Source organism: Dermacentor silvarum, chromosome 2, assembly GCF_013339745.2.
Source record: "Dermacentor silvarum isolate Dsil-2018 chromosome 2, BIME_Dsil_1.4, whole genome shotgun sequence".
Lineage (NCBI taxonomy): Eukaryota > Metazoa > Arthropoda > Arachnida > Ixodida > Ixodidae > Dermacentor > Dermacentor silvarum.
Window position 1 is genome coordinate 256,343,261 of NC_051155.1, and position 18,025 is coordinate 256,361,285.

Below are 18,025 nucleotides of genomic sequence, written 5' to 3' on the forward strand. Positions count from 1 at the left end.
GGCGCCGGGAACATGCCCCAAGTTGCCTAATTCAATCACTTTCAATATGCCGTGTGTATGTTTGAAATACGCACTATTTTTTTTTTTGCGCTTCGATGCTTGGTATATAAGGTTTGCGACCCCCTGTGTGTGGAAGTTTTTCTTTTTCGCTGTTGTATTTTGGTTTACACGTCACGCCTCCTTTACCGTAGCCAGCGCACGCCGATTATAGTTTCCCTTGCGTTGCGCGTGCTCTTCGCGTTCGTTGCAATTATTTGACGATATCTACGCGCAATTTTGCTTTTTTTTTGCCCACGAAACTGTGTGCTGACAGGATTAAGCTGGTGTAAAATAACTGCGATGTGAAAATAAGGTTTAGTTAGTGCTGTAGAGAAAAATGTAACGTAACTTGTCTGTGTCAATATTGCGTAGTACGCACAAGAAACCAAACGACGCACAAGATACATTTACTTAGTAATGTCTAATACAGTCAATCATGAAAGAGATATGTACATGAAAAATTATATGTACTGTGTGGCGCCTGAAGACTATGTTGAAAGACGAGATAAAAAAAATTCACAAGGTACGCTCGACACACACAATTCGGGATAGGGAGAGTTTTTTTTTAAATTTATTAATTACATGGGGGGGGGGGATTTCAAGTGAGTACATCAAGCTCATTACACACAATATAAATCGAAAACAAGAATACAAACAAGAAAACGCAACCGCGGGTAATATTAATGAAGATATCCAGCCAGAATACATCAGCTACCATCGAATACGTCGCATCAGCCAAACACATCGATGGCGAGTACAGAACATTTTATAATAACTTTATAATAACTTTATTATAACATTTTAATTTTATATTGACGATGGCTACAAAAGGCATCGTCAGAGCCAAGGAGCTTCGCTCCTAAAAAAAAAAGCCGGCAGATCACACACCCTGTGGGAATCGATGTTATGCGAAGCAATGTGCGGGGAACCTACCAAGTTAACGAAACGACCATGAGAGCACCAAGACGTAGGCGGCTTTTTCATGACCTACATGACACGCATGTCATGACATTCATCCCATGACTCCTCAGGAGTCCCTTTAGCTACTCCTAAGAGACCTTAGGGCGAAAGCCTTAGTCATACTCGTGACTATTACTTCTACCACCATCATTTAGTGTTTCCTTCACTTAGTACCGACGTCCGAACCCATTTCAGTGGTGTTTGAGTGTTAATGTTTTTCGTTCAGTCATTGACGTTTTTCCGCAGTCATGCTCATGACTGACTTCTACCAGCATCCTGTAGTGTTTCCTTGGCTAAGTACCCACGTCCGAACCCATTTCATTGGTTTTTGAGTGTTAATCTTTTTCGCTGGGTCATTGTCATGACCGACATGACACGCATGTCATGACATTTATGTAATGACCTATCAATTATGTTCGTCATACACTCCTGTCATACTATACCAATTTTGGTACCTATCAAGTTAACGAAAGAAGCATGAGAACACCAAGACGTAGGCGGCTGTTTCATGACCTACATGACATATCATTTATGTTCGTCATTTACTCTTGTCATAGTATGCCAATTTTGGTACATACCAAGTTAACGAAACGACCACGAGAGCACAAAGTCGTAGGCGGCTACATAGATACATATCGACATACATACATACTATACATATCTACATAGATAGATAGATAGAATAGATAGATAGATAGATAGATAGATAGATAGATAGATAGATAGATAGATAGATAGATAGATAGATAGATAGATAGATAGATAGATAGATAGATAGATAGATAGATAGATAGATAGATAGATAGATAGATAGATAGATAGATAGATAGATAGATAGATAGATAGATAGATAGATAGATAGATAGATAGATACTGTCAAAGTAGCAAATGTTCGCCAAGAAATGCTTAGCATTTAAAAACCACAAATGACATTTTGTTCAATGTAGCACGCGAGAAGACTTCGACTATCAAGCTGTCTAAATGGGAACTTGCAATGCAGTTTAGCCGATGATATAAGAAACGCAAGTAACAATTAATAGAAAACTAGAGTCCTAATGGAACACGATCTTTCGTGGGCGTGCGCAGATCTGCTGAAGAAGAGCAAGCCGAGCCGTGTGGTGGTCGTCGGCTCGTGCGGCCAGGTGGCCGGTCGGCTGAACACGGAAAACCTGAGCTTCGGCCGCTACTGGTTCCCACTACTCAACTACTGCACCACCAAGCAGTGCAACATGCTCTTCACCGTCGAGCTCAGCAGGAAGCTGACGGGATCCGGTACGCCGTTCCAGGATGATCGAGTACTGTTTTTCCACAGAGAGAGAAAGAATAGCGACCTAGTCGACCGCTGATATCCAACTTATGATTATTTTCGCCCATAACTTGCATGCATGCCTCACGTTTCAGTGAGAACAAAGTTATCTTTAAAACAATTTAGTGATGGTTAAGATGCAAGATACCCTGCGCTGACAGCGGGGAGACGGGCAACTTTAAACAGCGGGCTGCGCCAACATCATTACGATGTGGATAAGAAAAGAGGGGCGTCAAGTGCTTTGGCAGAGCACGCAGCAACGACTATGCATCATATTCACTGGGCGAACTCTAGACTAATCGACAAAGAAAGAAACTGGAAGTCACGCCTGTACCTCGAGGTACAGTCAACAGGACACACGCTCAATCGGAACGAAGGAATCCCTCCCCTCGTCTTACGCGCGGTGCTTGCGTCACATACTAACACTTACTTAAACAGACACTTCAATCTTTTTTGCCCCATAGGGAACAATGCTTCTGCATGGAAGCCGAAACGTCGCTTTCAAAGTTTTATTTGGTACGTCTTTCTTGGTCAATTCTATACCAACCAGACGGGCTTCCGTCGAACTCTCGATTACATCAAGATGCCAGACACTGTTCGTGCTGGCTAACATCACAAATTGCGCGGAAGCTGCAGTTTAACTCCTTAAACTAGCAAGTTACCTTTGTAGTACTTTTATAATGAGATACCTTAGCGCATATGCTGTTAGATCCCCGATCTTGCCCATCAAAACAGCGCAAATCCCTCAACTTGCTGTTCGCATACTTCAATTTAATAGGCTTGTTCTCCACACTGCAACCAAACCTCTTCCACTCGTTAGCAATTTGTTTTTCTCTTCTTTTAAATGCAGGGGTTTACGTGCTAAAACTGCGATCTGATTATGAGGCACGGCGTAGTGGGGGACTCCAGATTAATTTCGCATACCGGGGTTTTCTTGTTTTCACATAACTGCCAAGACCATAAGTTCTATACTAAAAACCTTCCTTTATAGCACGGAACATCTATTCTACAGATAATATCACACGAAATGCACCGTGTGTCCTTCAGTTACTTTCCATTCTTCTGCCCACATTTTTCTGTGTTTCTCTCTTTCTGTACGCCCCATCCTCCGCAGAGCAGCATGTACATACGTAAACTTTCGACAGCTAAACACTTGGTTTTCGATAGAGAATTGCTTCCTCATATATTTCTGCGATTGAGAAAACGAAGCCCGCCGTGGCTGAAAGCGCGAGTGGACAGCGCCACATTTAGTACGTGCGCGTAGTACAATGTGGTGCCGAACTTACGCAACGGCCGTCATCAGTCCCTCGTAAAATGTCTGACGCCCGTCATCACCACACAGTTCCTTACGTCCGCCGCCACCGATAATGTGGTACCGAAAAAAAAGTATTTTTAACTGACAGCTAATGCATAGGTAATCCCTCCATTACCAGACTATATGAGCGCGACTCAACGCGAAATTCTAGTGATAAGGAGGCAGCGAACAAAAACATGCAGATGGAAATGAGCGCTCGTCTTTCCTCTTTTCTTTGCCTTGCATATGAGCTGCGCAATTTCAGTACGAGTGCCGAAGTTCCCTGTTGTCAAATGTTGCTGAACTCCTTACGGCAGAAGCCTTCTTTTCCTGGCGAGGGCGCACAATGGCATCTATAGTCTAAGCGCAGAGGCAAGCTCAGAATGCCATGGCATGCAAGACATGGAAAGTGAGTTACTGCCGAGATGTTCCTGCACGCCGCCCAAATTGCATCACTTCCCCTGAGCAGCACTTGGCCACTTTTTGCGGCCGCTCGCCGCAAGTATCATCATCACATTTCCACGGCATACAAATAGCCCGATAAATACCTCGGGCTGTCTCCACCCAGAACACAATCCCAGGTTCAGACACGGGAGCCGTCTTCGTTGTAGTCAGGCCATCTGTCTTCAGTGTCAGCACGTCGTCGTCCTGACATCGTCGTACAGCCGCCTCGTCATCATCGTCGTATTCTTCGCGGCACCTTCGGAATTGTCTTGCTTTAGTAACTCTTGTCATCACTGGTTTCCTGGCATAGTCACCGCCGCTCATGGCGTAATGTTGTCCTCATCTTTGTGAACTTTGGTTCGCTTTTTTTAGAGCGCAGCTCTTGGGCGCCCGTAGCTGCGGCGAGCGTCGGCGTTGTCCCTCGTAACCGAGCACAGCGAAGGATGGAATGCGGAGCGCGAATGAAAGACGGCGAGCCAAGAGAACGCGAGGAGGAGGGTGCAGCGGAAGCATGAGAAAGAAAGCGGAAGAGGAGAGCATGGCGAAATGGTGAGGAGGAGTGCCGGCGGCGACCACGCATGCGGCGAGTGCGGAAACAAACCGTGGGCTTCGAACCTACTGCGCATGCGCTACTTCGCCTGCGCCACCGCCACTAGGAAATGCGCCCCGCGCGAGCCACCCGTTCCCGTGTTCACGCTTTATTTCTGAACAATGAGTGACGCAACCAGTGGAAATGCTTCATCTGCCGCTGCTGCTAAATGAGCTGCCCGAGCAGAGGCTCAGCGCAGCCGCCGAGAGCACTCCGTCGTTCAGAATGAAATGTTTTGCCACAATATATCGCCAATTCAAAACACCTAAATAGCTGCGCTCAAGGAGGAGGATGGAAAACAAGAGGTGAAAGGCAGAGAGGTTAAACAGTGGCCGTACTCTGAAACGATCCACTTAGGCGATACTATCGCCAAAGTGGACAACGCGCGACCGAGCGTTGTGAAGCGTTCGAGAGCGCGTATTGGTAATGCATGCTCCTGTCACGCGTAATCAGCCGGTTGATTTATTGAACGTGAGTATCGCCGAGGTGATGAATACCGTGAGTTATAAATACCGTGCGAGTGCAGAGCGGCTCGGGTAGGTTGTTTTCGAGTGTAATGGCCACAGTACGGAGTCTGCGCACTGATACGGTTGGCTACGGCCGCTTTAGGTAAAATAAATTTTGAAAAGGAAGTTGAAAAGTGTTATTTTAACGAATAAATTGTTCTACAACTCACGCGGTTACGAAACACATTTTTGATGATATTATAAAGCGACACACTGTTTCTGCGTCTGTGTGTCAGCCATCGTGCACAGCCAGTGCGGCATCGTCTAACTTGTCCCTGCTACACTTCACCACCAACCACGCGAGCAACGCGTTGTTTATGGTGGCGTTGCCAGCTGCTCCAAGACACTGTCACCAAAAATTGTCACTTACACAAGGAGACAGCATGCAATAGCCGCTCAACAGTCAACAAATATCGCTGCGCAAAACCGTGTGCAAACCACCATCAAAATATACTATAAACTACTAACTCTCTTGTCTCTACTACACTTCTCCACCAACAGACCACGAAATGACGTGTTTGTTTACTCAATATATGTCGGGAGCACCCAACAACACCGTGACGTAAAATTGACGTAGACCGGAACTACTAGATGGTGCTATTTATTTTCCGCTTTTGCTAAAAAAGTCACAGGCCTGCGCGGCACACGCAGCACAGTCACAGCCTAAGCTGGTGGAGCGGCTCAATAGTAGCTCCAATTTCGGCACCACGCACAACAGGTCTTCGCAGCAGTCTCTTCGCCTCGTTTTGACGAGAACGATCTGAACTGTCCTCCCAGCATCTACGGCGAGCTGCGGCTTGTAATGCTCTCTGCACAGCAGCCTGCTGAGCCCGATCAAGCCTTACAACTGCAACTTACATGTCGGGCATGCTGAGTTTGCAGGCACCTTAACTAGATGGCGCCACCATACTGCCGTAGGTTCGGGCAGCTCGGAATCGCGTTATTGCGCGCCTCGTCTGAATCGCATCTCGTCGTCTGCGCCTACGCACGCTAAGTTTGCAGGCGCCTTACCTAGATGGCGCCACCGTACTGGCGGAGGCTCGGGGGTCTGCCTAGGGAGGGTTTATAGGGCATTTCTCCGCTGCCCGATAGCAAGCGCTTGCGTGGCTGAGTGGTAGAGGCTCCCACGCAGCGGGCGCGGGTTTAAATCCCGGCGGGAACCGGGTACTTTTTTCGCATTTCGGGCTATAGCGGTTACGCGGCGGCGGCGGCGGGCACCATCGCGAACCGAAACGGCTATAGGAATGAGCCCATAACAGCTTACGCTGTAAAACAGCCAATCCACGGGGCGCCGTTGGCTGAAGCGTGGCCAAGGCGATAGTATTGCCCAATTGGATCGTTTCAGAATACGTCCCCAGATTAAGTGCCCGGTTGGCTACTCTGCACATGGGAATGGGGTAAGGCCAGAAAAGATAAGAACGCAAGAGAAGATAAAAAAGGAATGCATCAGTTAGCAGATTCTATAGTTTTTCATTGAGTACCGTTTCTTTTAAAAAGCACGCTGGCATTTTTAAAGGAGTTCGTGCCGGCGTTGGCTGAGACCACGGTCCAAGAATTCTGGCTTCCTAAGGGGACGGTTGTAAATCGTGTCGAGCGTGGTGCTGAGGTCTTTGTGCATTGAAACGACGGCAATCATACAGAAGGTCCGCTATCGTCTCTTTGCACTCACAAATTTCACAATCTGGACTTGTGGCCATTCCGATGAGGTAGGACCGCATTGGTAAAAGCTACTGCAAGCCATAGGCGACAAATGAGAGTTACCTCTCCCGTCTTGGTAAGCCATATGGAAGGCGGAGCTTCAGATCGGTATCCAGGGAACAAAGACGATGGTTTTTAGAGTCTGCCAAATTCCACTGGGCCAACATAAGCTCGCGAGCATAGAGCTTAGAGCTTTCCTGGTGCGTCTGTTCTTGACATCGGAATAGCGACTCAATCGGCACTGGTATGTGAAGATCGAGCGGCTGCTTCTGCTTGCTCGTTTCCGAGGATACCAAAATGAGTTGGTAACCATTGAAATACGATTTAATGTCCTTTCTCAACTGCCCGATGGTAAATTTTTCGCGTGTCTGCGATAAGTCGTTCGTGGGGTCCACGGCGTAATGCAGATAGCAAACTCTGGAGGACGGCCTGGGAATCGCAGAAGATTGACCATTTCTGGGCGTTTCCTGATCGGTCAATTGAATCGCTGCACGCAGAGCTGCAAGTTCTACAGCTGTTGTTGATGTCAATTGCGATGTCCTGAATTATATGACTGTAGATTTTATGGGACAAATAGTGCAGCTGCTGAACTGGAGTGCACTCAAATTCGCATTAGGGCGTATCGTAATCGTCGGCGAATTTTTACAGCTGTTAAGGGCTCACTCTGCGACAGTCGTGTCCGGCATTAGAAAAAAAAAAAAAGTCTCATTGGCCGTATGCTGAACGTGCGAGTGAAAGCGCGCGAGGGCGAGGGACGCGCGCTTTCACGGGGAGCGAACACACGGCGGAGAGAAAACGCGACTTCCCAGTGGAAGGGGAGCGGAGAGCAAGGAGGGCATCGAGGCAGCCTAGACTGTGCGTGTGCGCGCCCGCTCAACCACTGCGGCGCATGCGCGCAGCCCTTCCGGCCTCTGCCGCCTGTGCCGCCGACTCTCTCTGGGCTCTCGCCCGCCTCTCCCCTAACAGTGTCGAAACGGCGTTTAGGCGTGTTCCATCACATAGCCAGCGTTTTGACAGCGGCTGTGTGCGGTCACACAAACAGCGCGCGCGCACAACTGTTGTCGATGGCGGTGGCGTTTTGCCCGCGTTCGCACCGAACGCGCGCGGCGTTAGTGACGTGTTTATGAAGAACTTGCCAACCTTTGCCGTACACCCTAAGGCGGTGTACCGTAGCCACCATAAGGCGATAGTCCCTGTGGCCACTAAATAAATTAAAACCACCGGATCATATATATTTCTCATTGTTTAATAGTTCAAATAACCAATTACTCCATCACATCTTAATAGTCATAATTGGAAATACATAATTCCCACCATAGTACAGCTTCGCTGGTCTTCCATCTCCACCCCTGTGGAAGGACTGACAGTTTTTTTCCCTCATTTTTGCAACTTTTCCGCTGCTTCACTGACGTTCTAAAGCCAGTCCGATCAGAGATCGAACGAGGACAGACTCGGCTCTTTGCACCATAGATGCGCCCGTCAGAGACGGTGTGCTTGGCGACTATGACTGTAGAGACTGAAGAAATCCTGAAGTTGTAACAGTAATGCAGCTTTATGTACAGAAATTTACAGGCAAGACACATTTACAGTGAGAAATTTTCAAACTGGCTAACATTGGGATCTTGTCCCACTGCAGAACTGAAGATGCATACCACCTGACCTTATACCAGAACTCCGGACAATGGTTCGGGGCGTCGTTTAATGGCACGTAAGTCCGGCCCAGAAGTTACAAACAACAAACAGCGGATGCATTGAAAGATCCGATTCAGACCTATAGAGACGCACTGTGACGGGGAACCACCCGTCAGCAACGACATTGCAACAAACTCTCTTCCACATTCAAAAACGAAAGGTGGGCAAATAAAGGTCTATTAGGGTTGGTAATATCGATGAACGATTAATTGATTAAAAGTATCCCGCAAAACGATTAATCTTCATCGATATCCACCTTTCATTTAATCGACCTAATTGATTAGGCCTGTTCGATTAATCGTTTTAGAGAGTTCTATCTTCTTTCTGGAGTTTTACGTGCCAAAACCAGTTCTGATTATGAGGCACGCCGTATTGGAGGGCTCCGGATTAATTTTGACCACCTGGGGTTCTTTAACGTGCACTACAACGCAAGCACACGGGCGTTTTTGCAGTTCGTCTCCATCGAAATGCGGTCGCCGGGGCCGGGATTCGATCCCGCGACCTCGTGCTCAGCAGCGCAACGCCTTAGTTGACTGAGCCACCCCGGCGGGTGTTTTAGAGATTTCGACAGGAGTGGGACGAGAATTTTGAAATCGTTCTGGAATGGCGGCCAACGAGCAGTGTCTGTGCAGCTGGGGTAGAGCGACTGTCGACTGTCTTTCCGAGTCCAGAGTGATGCCAAGCTGAGCACGTCCCCTCTCCCCCCCCCCCCCTCCCATTGCACACGCCACCATGCCACGCGGAGCCGGAAGCTTGAAATGCCCTCGCAATGCATATCGTATATGGCTAGGCGAAATCGCCTGTGTATATGCAAATACGATATATGCATATACGATATAGGCGAAATTGTATATGGCTAGGCGAAATCGCCTGTGTATATGCAAATACGATATATGCATATACGATATAGGCGAAATTGTATATGGCTAGGCGAAATCGCCTGTGTACACAAAACTATAATCATCAGCCTTCGCTCGAGCGTCATCGTCTTCTTCCGTAGCTGGCTCGTTGGCGCCCCTGCGCTCGTGCTCGGCATGCACTCGTGCCACTGCTCCCGCCGTCGTCTGCTTTCATAGCTGGCTGCGTAGCCGCTAATCATTCCAGCGCAGAATTCCACTTCTGTCGTCGTAATGGGGAGGCCGCGTCTACGGGCGTATAAGCCATTGCTTGAGGGGGTATGAGCCATTAATTTTCTTACGTGACGGTCAGATTTAATTTTTGACGCAATTTGATTTGGAAGAATCTCAAGCGGCAGTGGCGGGCGAATGCTTCTAACCATGCCACCGAGCAAACTCGAGACATCGAACGCAAGCGACAACGGCGAACTGCGGGCATACCGTCAGTGACGTCGTTCTCTCCGTCGCAGCCGAACGTGTGTGTAACCTCATAATTAAAAAATACTTTAATGAACCCTAGGGATTAACCCGGTGATAAATACCGGGGCCACACGTTCCAGCTTCGCTGGTTGACCATCTTCACGGAGTGGTAGGGCCGACGAATTTTTAAATTCTGGACTGAGTGCCATTTTATAACATACATTGTTCATCTTGTCAAAAGCCAATAGTGCCAACTATAGTTAGTCTTTAACAAGGTAAAGATTACCTTTATCAAACGTTTATACACTTGTGTTTCAAACTTGGTTCCACCTCTCAAATATTAAAATAGGGCCCTACAAAAGTAGATAACTGCGTTTCAGCCTTCTTGAAAGTGCCCGGTAAAAATTTCGATTAATCGATGAAAAACCCTGCATCGAAAGCGATCAATCGATTAAAGGCTAAAACGATGAACGATTAATCGTTAATCGAATGAAACTATTAATCGACCATCCCTAAGGTCCCGTGTGGCACTAAATCCCCTTCACACACGTTCACGCCGACCATCACAAGCGGCGGTGCCGCGTGGTCGGAGGGGCGTTACGCTGCACTGGCTCGGCACTAGATGACGTCATTTATGGTTTTCCCGCATGTGGTGCGGCATCCTCAAAAGCAGGCGCGTACACAGGCAAACAACCCAGTGCCGTCGGGAACCTCGCCTCAAGCTATTTTCCCTCGTATTTGATGACGAGGTCATTTTCAAACACGTTCGACGCGGACGGCTCGACAACGACAAAATCACGGTAGGGCTAAGGCGGCGAGCTTTTGTGTGAATTCTAAAGCACTCGAGGATGGAGTTCAGGTGGATGACAGCTCTTGCTGTTCATGAAACTTACCGCACATAGCGCATATTCGCAGGTCTTATTTGCCGCATACAGTTGAGTTGTGCTACGAGCGGAAGAACTGGTGTTTCTGAGGGTGATTTGATCATTGACCAAGTGCTCTGCCGGAATAGCCGCTTTAGACTAACCCGTTCCGTCTAGTGTGCGCGAGTCCTGAGACCCGCTTTCGCCACGGCCTTAGATGAATTCTCCTTCTCCTGAACGTTTTCTCATTCTCCTTGCCTCTCTCTGTTATTCCTTGTAAAAGAAGAGTGCCAAGCGATTTCCATGTCTGTGGTGTTTTCGCATTCATTTGTTGTTAGCGGACTGGGCAGAGGAACCGTTCGAAGCCAAGGGGAACAAAATGTCGGCGGCGACGTCGAGTCCTCGACATGAGATGCAAGCTGAGCGGCAACGATGTGGTCTGGAAGACGCTGTCTCGAAGCTGTCTAGCCCTAGCGGTGAGAACATCGACTCGCAGGGAGGTTTCACCGTCGACAACCATCCCGCCGACACAAACCTTCGCAAGAGACAATCGAGTGAGTCTGGTGCGATCAGGCATTCGCATCACTGGACTTGCATGACCTCCTCTTACATCTTCCTATACAGCGGCACATGCTATAGAGAGATACATCTTCCTGGCCTAGCGGAGGACACTAATATGTCAGTACTTCAACGCTAACAAGGAAATCGTGGTTGCCGTACAGAGTAATGTACGGCCACACGGATTTAATGGAGTGTAGGTAATGGTGACGGTGGGCGTGGTGGAGGTTTCATTTTATCACGCTGGGTGTCGCACAACCTTGGTGGTGGCAACTCTTGCGCTGCGCGGACCTTGGTTGTGAACCTGGCCCCTGTTTCGCCTAATGTTTCTTCGCTGCATTGAGGCGAGAGAGGCGTGGACCCGTCCTCATTTTCCTCGTTGCCTCTGCGTGCACAGGCTTCGGCGTGATTGCAATTGTGCGGTGTTGCCATCATAGCGAAGAGCTTGCCATTGTGTGTCGTATACGAACATAGCAAGACAGATGTCTGAAGCGAGCGTAAGCAAACCACGCGAGAAGCAACGCAGCGTTGTTCAGCCTCTCACAATGCACAGGTACACAGAAGGGCCCTGAACAGGCTCGAGTCCGCGGGTGGTCTACAAGCATTCGTTTACATCGCTTTCGTTTAGGCGTGGCATAAACAAAGTTGGTTTCCCTCAAATGCTGTACAACGCCATTGACACGTTTCAAAAGACAATATGTAGCGAGAGCGTATTGGCGAGAAAGCGTAACATTCGATAACGGTAGACGAGGCAAAACGCTGCTCTTACACAAAACTTTATTTGAACTTGTATAGATAGCCAGATAACTGTTGTAAACGCATAACATAAAGCTCGTGATCGATGCCTGGTTCTTCTTCTTTTTAGCTGCCGCAGCCAGGAAAACTCACTGAATGAAGCGTGTGATCTGCTGATCGGATCGCATGTTGGTTCATAACAACCTCTTTTCGAGCACTATCAGGGGTTGCCGGGCAGCCGTGTATGTGGATTAAGCAAGCCCACAAGGTGTCTCCACACTGCCCGCGATGGGGGCGACAACTCGTGCCTTCGAAGTCATGAGCGGTGTTGCGATCGGCGACGATGTCCGACGCGATCAGCGGTTACGATGTTCCGACGCCATTATCGCGACACACGTATTCAGGACACGCCAGAATGGGCGTCCTCCTGTCGAGACTGCCGACGTCGGCGGTCTCGCCGACGTCGTTCATGTCCCGCATATCCTCGATACATTTCGAGACGCGGCGGCAAACTTAAATAGCCACCGCCGACGGACAATACCGAGTTGGTTGTGCGCCGTCGGAGTCTTTCGACGCAACAACCGGCAATGACAAACTTAACTAATTAGTCGCGAAACGCAATTAATTAGTCACGGGCTTGTTTTCGTTAATTATTACTTGCTGCTAACTGGGATCAAGTCTCTCGACTGTTCTGAAGCTGATGTGTGGTATAAGTTAAGTTTCACTTTAAGACAATTTACGACTTATGTTTTCCATGGAAAAAAAAAATTGTCACTAAACGCAATGTGCGTAAACCATGGGTAACGCTTATTACATCAAAATGATGAAGAAGAAATATAAGATGTTCAAGCGTTTTTCGTCTGAAATGAATCCTGTTTACTTCAGTGTATTTAACCCCACAAAGCCCGAACACCATTCCACGTCAAATAAAATTAAATCAACTTGTTCACATTTATTTCTGGCCATGGAGAGTATGCTGGTACGAAGAGTGAAATGAAATCGAGTAAGAATAATTAGTACGTTAATTACTTAATTGCTAATTGAATTTCTGAACTATCCACAACTTCAAACGACCTGGAACATATCAAGAACGCTAGTATAGGCCCTACATTAGGTTTTCAATGCTTTAATCGTAGCTTTTGGGCATGAAATTTAGCGTATCAAAAATATTACTTTGGGCTTTCTAGGGTTAAAGAATAATTTTCTAAAGTAAAATAAATAGTTAAGGTTAAGTGAGCTTGTAATTTATGGCGTACCTGCATTTCACTCTTCACTTGCAGACCAGACAAATTTCATGAGTTTTGGTCACGGTTTTAAGCATGAAATGCTTTTAGCTCCCGTTGTCGGCGACCTTCAAGTGCCCTTGAACCAAAAGCCAGAGCCGTTATCCGGGCACTCAAACGAGAACATCCGGACATTGTTGCGAGAAGAAAATGCAGGTACGTTTAGACGGACAGTGTTGAAGGCTAAAGAGGAGTACGACATCCAGCATTTTGAATTTCTTTCTAAATCAAATAATAAACGCGCACTGTTTAGCTTTCTACGCGCCAAGAAAATGATTCCGCGACCAATAAATGCAGAATCTGCAGTTTTGTCTCCCGAAGAAATAAAGGATTCATTGGAGGTAATCGCTAGAGGGCTAAAACGTAGATTTTCTTCCCAACAACCATTAGCTCCATTGCTGTCACCAACTCAGGGAGATTTCATGGAAATTTCAAACTCTGAATTATCAGATGTCTTACTAAGCTTTCCATCAGCGGCTCCGGGCTCCGATCGAATCACTTCGTCCATATTAAACATTTTACATAAAGAATCACAGGAATATTTATTAGACATCATTGATTATTCCATCAGAAGGGCATGGCTTCCAATGGAGTGGAAAATTGCCAAGGTTATTCCCTTGCTTAAAATCCGGGTGACGGTTATATGTTAGACAATATGAGGCCGCTCGCGTTAACTTCAAATTTCGTAAAATTGATTGAAATAATTATCTATATTTATGTGATAAATTTTCTTAATGAGCGATCGATCCTGAGTACGAAACAAATTGGTTTCAGTCACAGTGCTCTTTATGACAGGCATATATTGACCTTGAAAGCCATATTCAATTCGCACGGCGCCAAAGGCAGTATGCGGCATCAGTCACTCTAGATATCTGAAAAGCATATGACAGAGTTGAACATCTGATATTGATCAATCAGCTTCAGAACATTAATTTTCCAAAATACCTTCAAGCATGGATTGCACAATTTTTAAGGAACAGATAATTTTATTGCTTCCAAAGCGGCATTTCTTCAGCTAGGTACGCGCCGTCAAAAGGCATTCCACAATGGGCAGTACTTTTTTCAGTCTTATTTACTATTCTAATGAGTTCCATCCCATGTCATGATGACATACATACTTACGTGTACGCTGATGACAGCGCTTTTCTCATCAGCAAATTACATCCAAGAACTTTATAAAACATTACAGACATACTTGTCTGTTATAAAAAGATGGCTTGATGCGATGCATCTCTGTCTCAACGTTAACAAATGCTCAGTGCTCGCGTTTCCATTAAAGGACCCCATATATATTTCTCTTTCTTATCATCTAAATATTATCCCACAAGTAGAGACTGTCAAATATATTGGCTTGATATATGATGGTTCACTGTCTTCGAAGGCACACATTGACTACATTGCAGCAAAAGGTGTTCGTGCGGTTGGCTTGCTGCGAAGGCTGAACAATAGTCGGTCAGGAATGCGAAGAACAACGTTGTTAAAGGGGCCCTGAACCACTCCTCGGGTTTGGTGAAATAACATAGTCCGCGGGTAGCATACGTTGTTGTGAACATCTCAGCGAAGTTCTGCTGTCGTACGCGGTCCGTGGAGCTCGCAAGCGGCGCGCGAAGTCACCTTTCTCTCAAACGCTCTCGTTTTAAAAACACCATGATCCTCGCTCTTTTCTGTGTGCTTTATTTCGTACTAAAGCACACTCCAATACGCGGCTCCTATTGGTCGCTGCGATCGGCTACACCGCGGCCGCCGCGAGGTGCCGCCACGAGTCCACTGGCGAAGCGCACTGCGGCTCGCTGAGGACAACCGCATTTGGCTGAGAGAGAGAGAACAACTTTATTTTAAAATAGACCCCAGTCCGGGTCCCGTTTGCCTGACGTTTAGCGCTTCGTAGGCACTAAAATCGGAAGTCCAAAATTTCAACTGCGCGCCACGGTGACGTCTCGGAGGCGGAGCGTCGTGGCCCCGCCCCACTCCGCCGTAGTCTTCGCAGTGCAAGGCATTGAAGAAGGCAGGGGAGCACAATGGCGGCCGTGTTTGATTACCGATACCTCCGCTTCTGCTGAACGCATTGAAGTACTTTTTGCGGCAAAGTGATTCTGAAGTAGCCTATTTTCGCTTCAAATGTCTTTCTCCACTTCGATAAAAGTGGTTCAGGGCCCCTTTAACAATATGCCGCATGTATGTTCGTCCGGTATGGGAATTTGGGTGTGTGCTGTACTCTGGAGCTCCTGCATATAAACTTCGCCCCCTTGTTCTTCTGGAGAGGCAGGCCTTGCGACAATGTTTAGGGCTACCAAAATTTGTAGCAAATGAAGTTTTACATCTGGAAGCTAGCATCCCTTCTCTTGTTATGAGGTTTCGATTATTAGCTGTATAATCATATTTAAGACTACAGTGAAAGCTCGATGATACGAATCTCACGGGGTCACGAAAAATATTCGTATTAGCCGAAATTCGTATCATCGAAACACAATTAAAACTACAGTCGAATCTCGATAATTCGAACCTCGAAGGGCCCGAAAATTTGTTCGAATTAAAAGGACGTATTTTTGAAGTATTCGTGCACCATAGCACGATGCACGAACGGTGCGAGTCGTGAAATATCGCGGCGCGCAAGCGCATAGCAAGCGCGGGCCACGAAACTGCCCACGCCGGCTAACGGTCGCTTCCCGATAACGGCAGAAAACGAAGCTTCAGGGAGCGGGCGGCGCCGGCACACGGGTGCGCGCCTAGACCGTCGAAGGTGAGGGAGGAGGGCGGCATGGAAGCGGATTTGGCCGCGTCAACTCCGCCGCTTCGGTGGCTCCCTCGCCCTCTCTCTCAACTCCCTCGTAGCTCTCTCACCTTCGACTCCGTGCGCACATCTCCGTGCGCGCCCGCCGCCGTGCTGGCGCCAGCTTATTTTAGCCGCTCCCTGAAGTTTCGTTTTCTGCCGTTATCGGGAAGCGAGCGTTGCGGTCGTGAGCAGTTTCGTTTAAAGTCCCAAGATCAAGGGGCTTTAGTTTCGTTGGCCCGACTGCGCCTCCGCCGCTGCTTCCCTCTGCGCTGCTGCCGCAGCGTGCAAGGTCAACATGTGACTAGAAAATACAGGAGAAGGGTTCATTGCCATTTTATCCGCGTGGCTGAGACGTCCGCACTAGTGTGTGCTAGAATACGGTTGTCTAGAACCACTCTAGTCGGCACGTACACGCTTGTTCCGGCGCGATGCAGAAACGGCGACCTTGCAATTTGAGAGAGGGGGAAATTTCCGCCGCGGATTCTTTTTTTTTTTCCCCGTTCCTTCGCGCGCGGCATTGAGGGGTCTCTCCTGAGCTTTTCCTCTATGGCGGTGTGGGAGCAATGCCGGTCGGAGGCGCCGCCGCGTACTTTGGCGCGCTGCTAAGAGCATTGTCGGTGCGCGGTATGTTCGAATAAGCGTGTTCGAATTAACGAGATTCGACTGTAGCTAAACTAATGAGTTAAAGGTGAACTCACTCAGGCACATGTACGTAAAAAGCATTTATTTCTTGAAGTCTCTAATGTCCCTTCTATCTCGGTAGACAATCCTATCTCGGTAGACATAGCTCGCCGCGACTAGGTAAAATGGCGCAACACAAAGAACGCGGCCGAAGCACAGCAGCCACTCCCGTCCGATGGGCGGGCCGCCGAAAAGGAGCAAAGTACAAAGCGTCACCGCTTCAAACTCTTCGCGCCCAGTCGCGGAGTCCGCGCTGTCCGGCGCCGCGTCCGCGCCTCCGCACCAAAAGATAACGGGAGAAAGCGCGTGACTGCACGCTGTTCTCTTTCGCGGCCGTCAGTGGGGCGGCGTTTATTCGTATCAACCGACGCAGCCGAAAATCGATTCGTAACAACCGTTCTCTAGCACGTTGCAAAGTAATAGGGCTCGGCCGGGACCACAGAAAAATTCGTATCATCCGGAAATTCGTATTAGCCGTGATCGTATCATCGAGCTTTTACTGTATATGAATCCCCTATAAGGCGGTCACAAACAGTTTTATCTCGCAGCCGGACTTGTTTTTCGGTTTGTACTGGCCTCGATTCCACCACCACAAATTATTTTTATTCAAACCCTCCTAGATCAATTAAACGTCCCAATTCGGGAGGTGAGTCCTGTTTGTTGCAACACCAATTCCATTAAAATTCAGTACGATTATTTTTCCCTAAAAATGCAAAGGCACTATCTTACCGCATGCTAAGCTATATCTTAAATGATTACTTTTTGCACAGTTATTGCCACTGACGCTTCCCAAAATGAAGAAAAGTGTGGAATTTCTGTTCTTGATTGGTCGTTCTCTCCTCGCCTCCCAGACTTCGTACCAATCTTTCTAGCAGAATTTTTAGCTGTAGTTCTAGCCCTTCGTAAACTAAATACATCATCACGTTCCACAGTGGTCATGACGGATTCTTTATCTATGTGCTCCTCCCTCACAGCTTCCGATAATTCCACGGTTTTGCGAGCTTTCAGATCGTTAGTGCCCCCCTCACTTTGCTTTGATTAGATTGGTGTGGGTACCAGGGCATCAGAGCCTATTTCTAAACGAAATGTCAGATTCGTTGGCTAAAGCGTCCCTAAATGGCCCGGTCATTCAAATCCTACCGGCTTCAGCTTTCATCATAAGGGCTAGATTTCGGATACAAATGACTACGTGATTTCACGCGCTTTCTTTAACAAACTCCTCAGATTTTCAGCACTTCTCGCATTATTGGAACGGTAAACTCTGTCATACACGATCACTTGAAGTCGC

At 47.6% G+C, this 18,025-nt stretch overlaps 1 protein-coding gene across 1 annotated transcript in view; it reads left to right on the forward strand.

Annotated features, from left to right (window-relative positions):
• Positions 1-18,025, forward strand: part of LOC119440809 (retinol dehydrogenase 12) — a 231,689-nt gene that overhangs the window by 202,052 nt on the left and 11,612 nt on the right. Inside the window, exons 5-6 of the mRNA XM_049663062.1 lie at positions 2,086-2,271; positions 11,046-11,385. Of these exons, the coding sequence (XP_049519019.1) occupies positions 2,086-2,271; positions 11,046-11,385 (526 nt within the window). The remainder of the gene's footprint in view (positions 1-2,085; positions 2,272-11,045; positions 11,386-18,025) is intronic.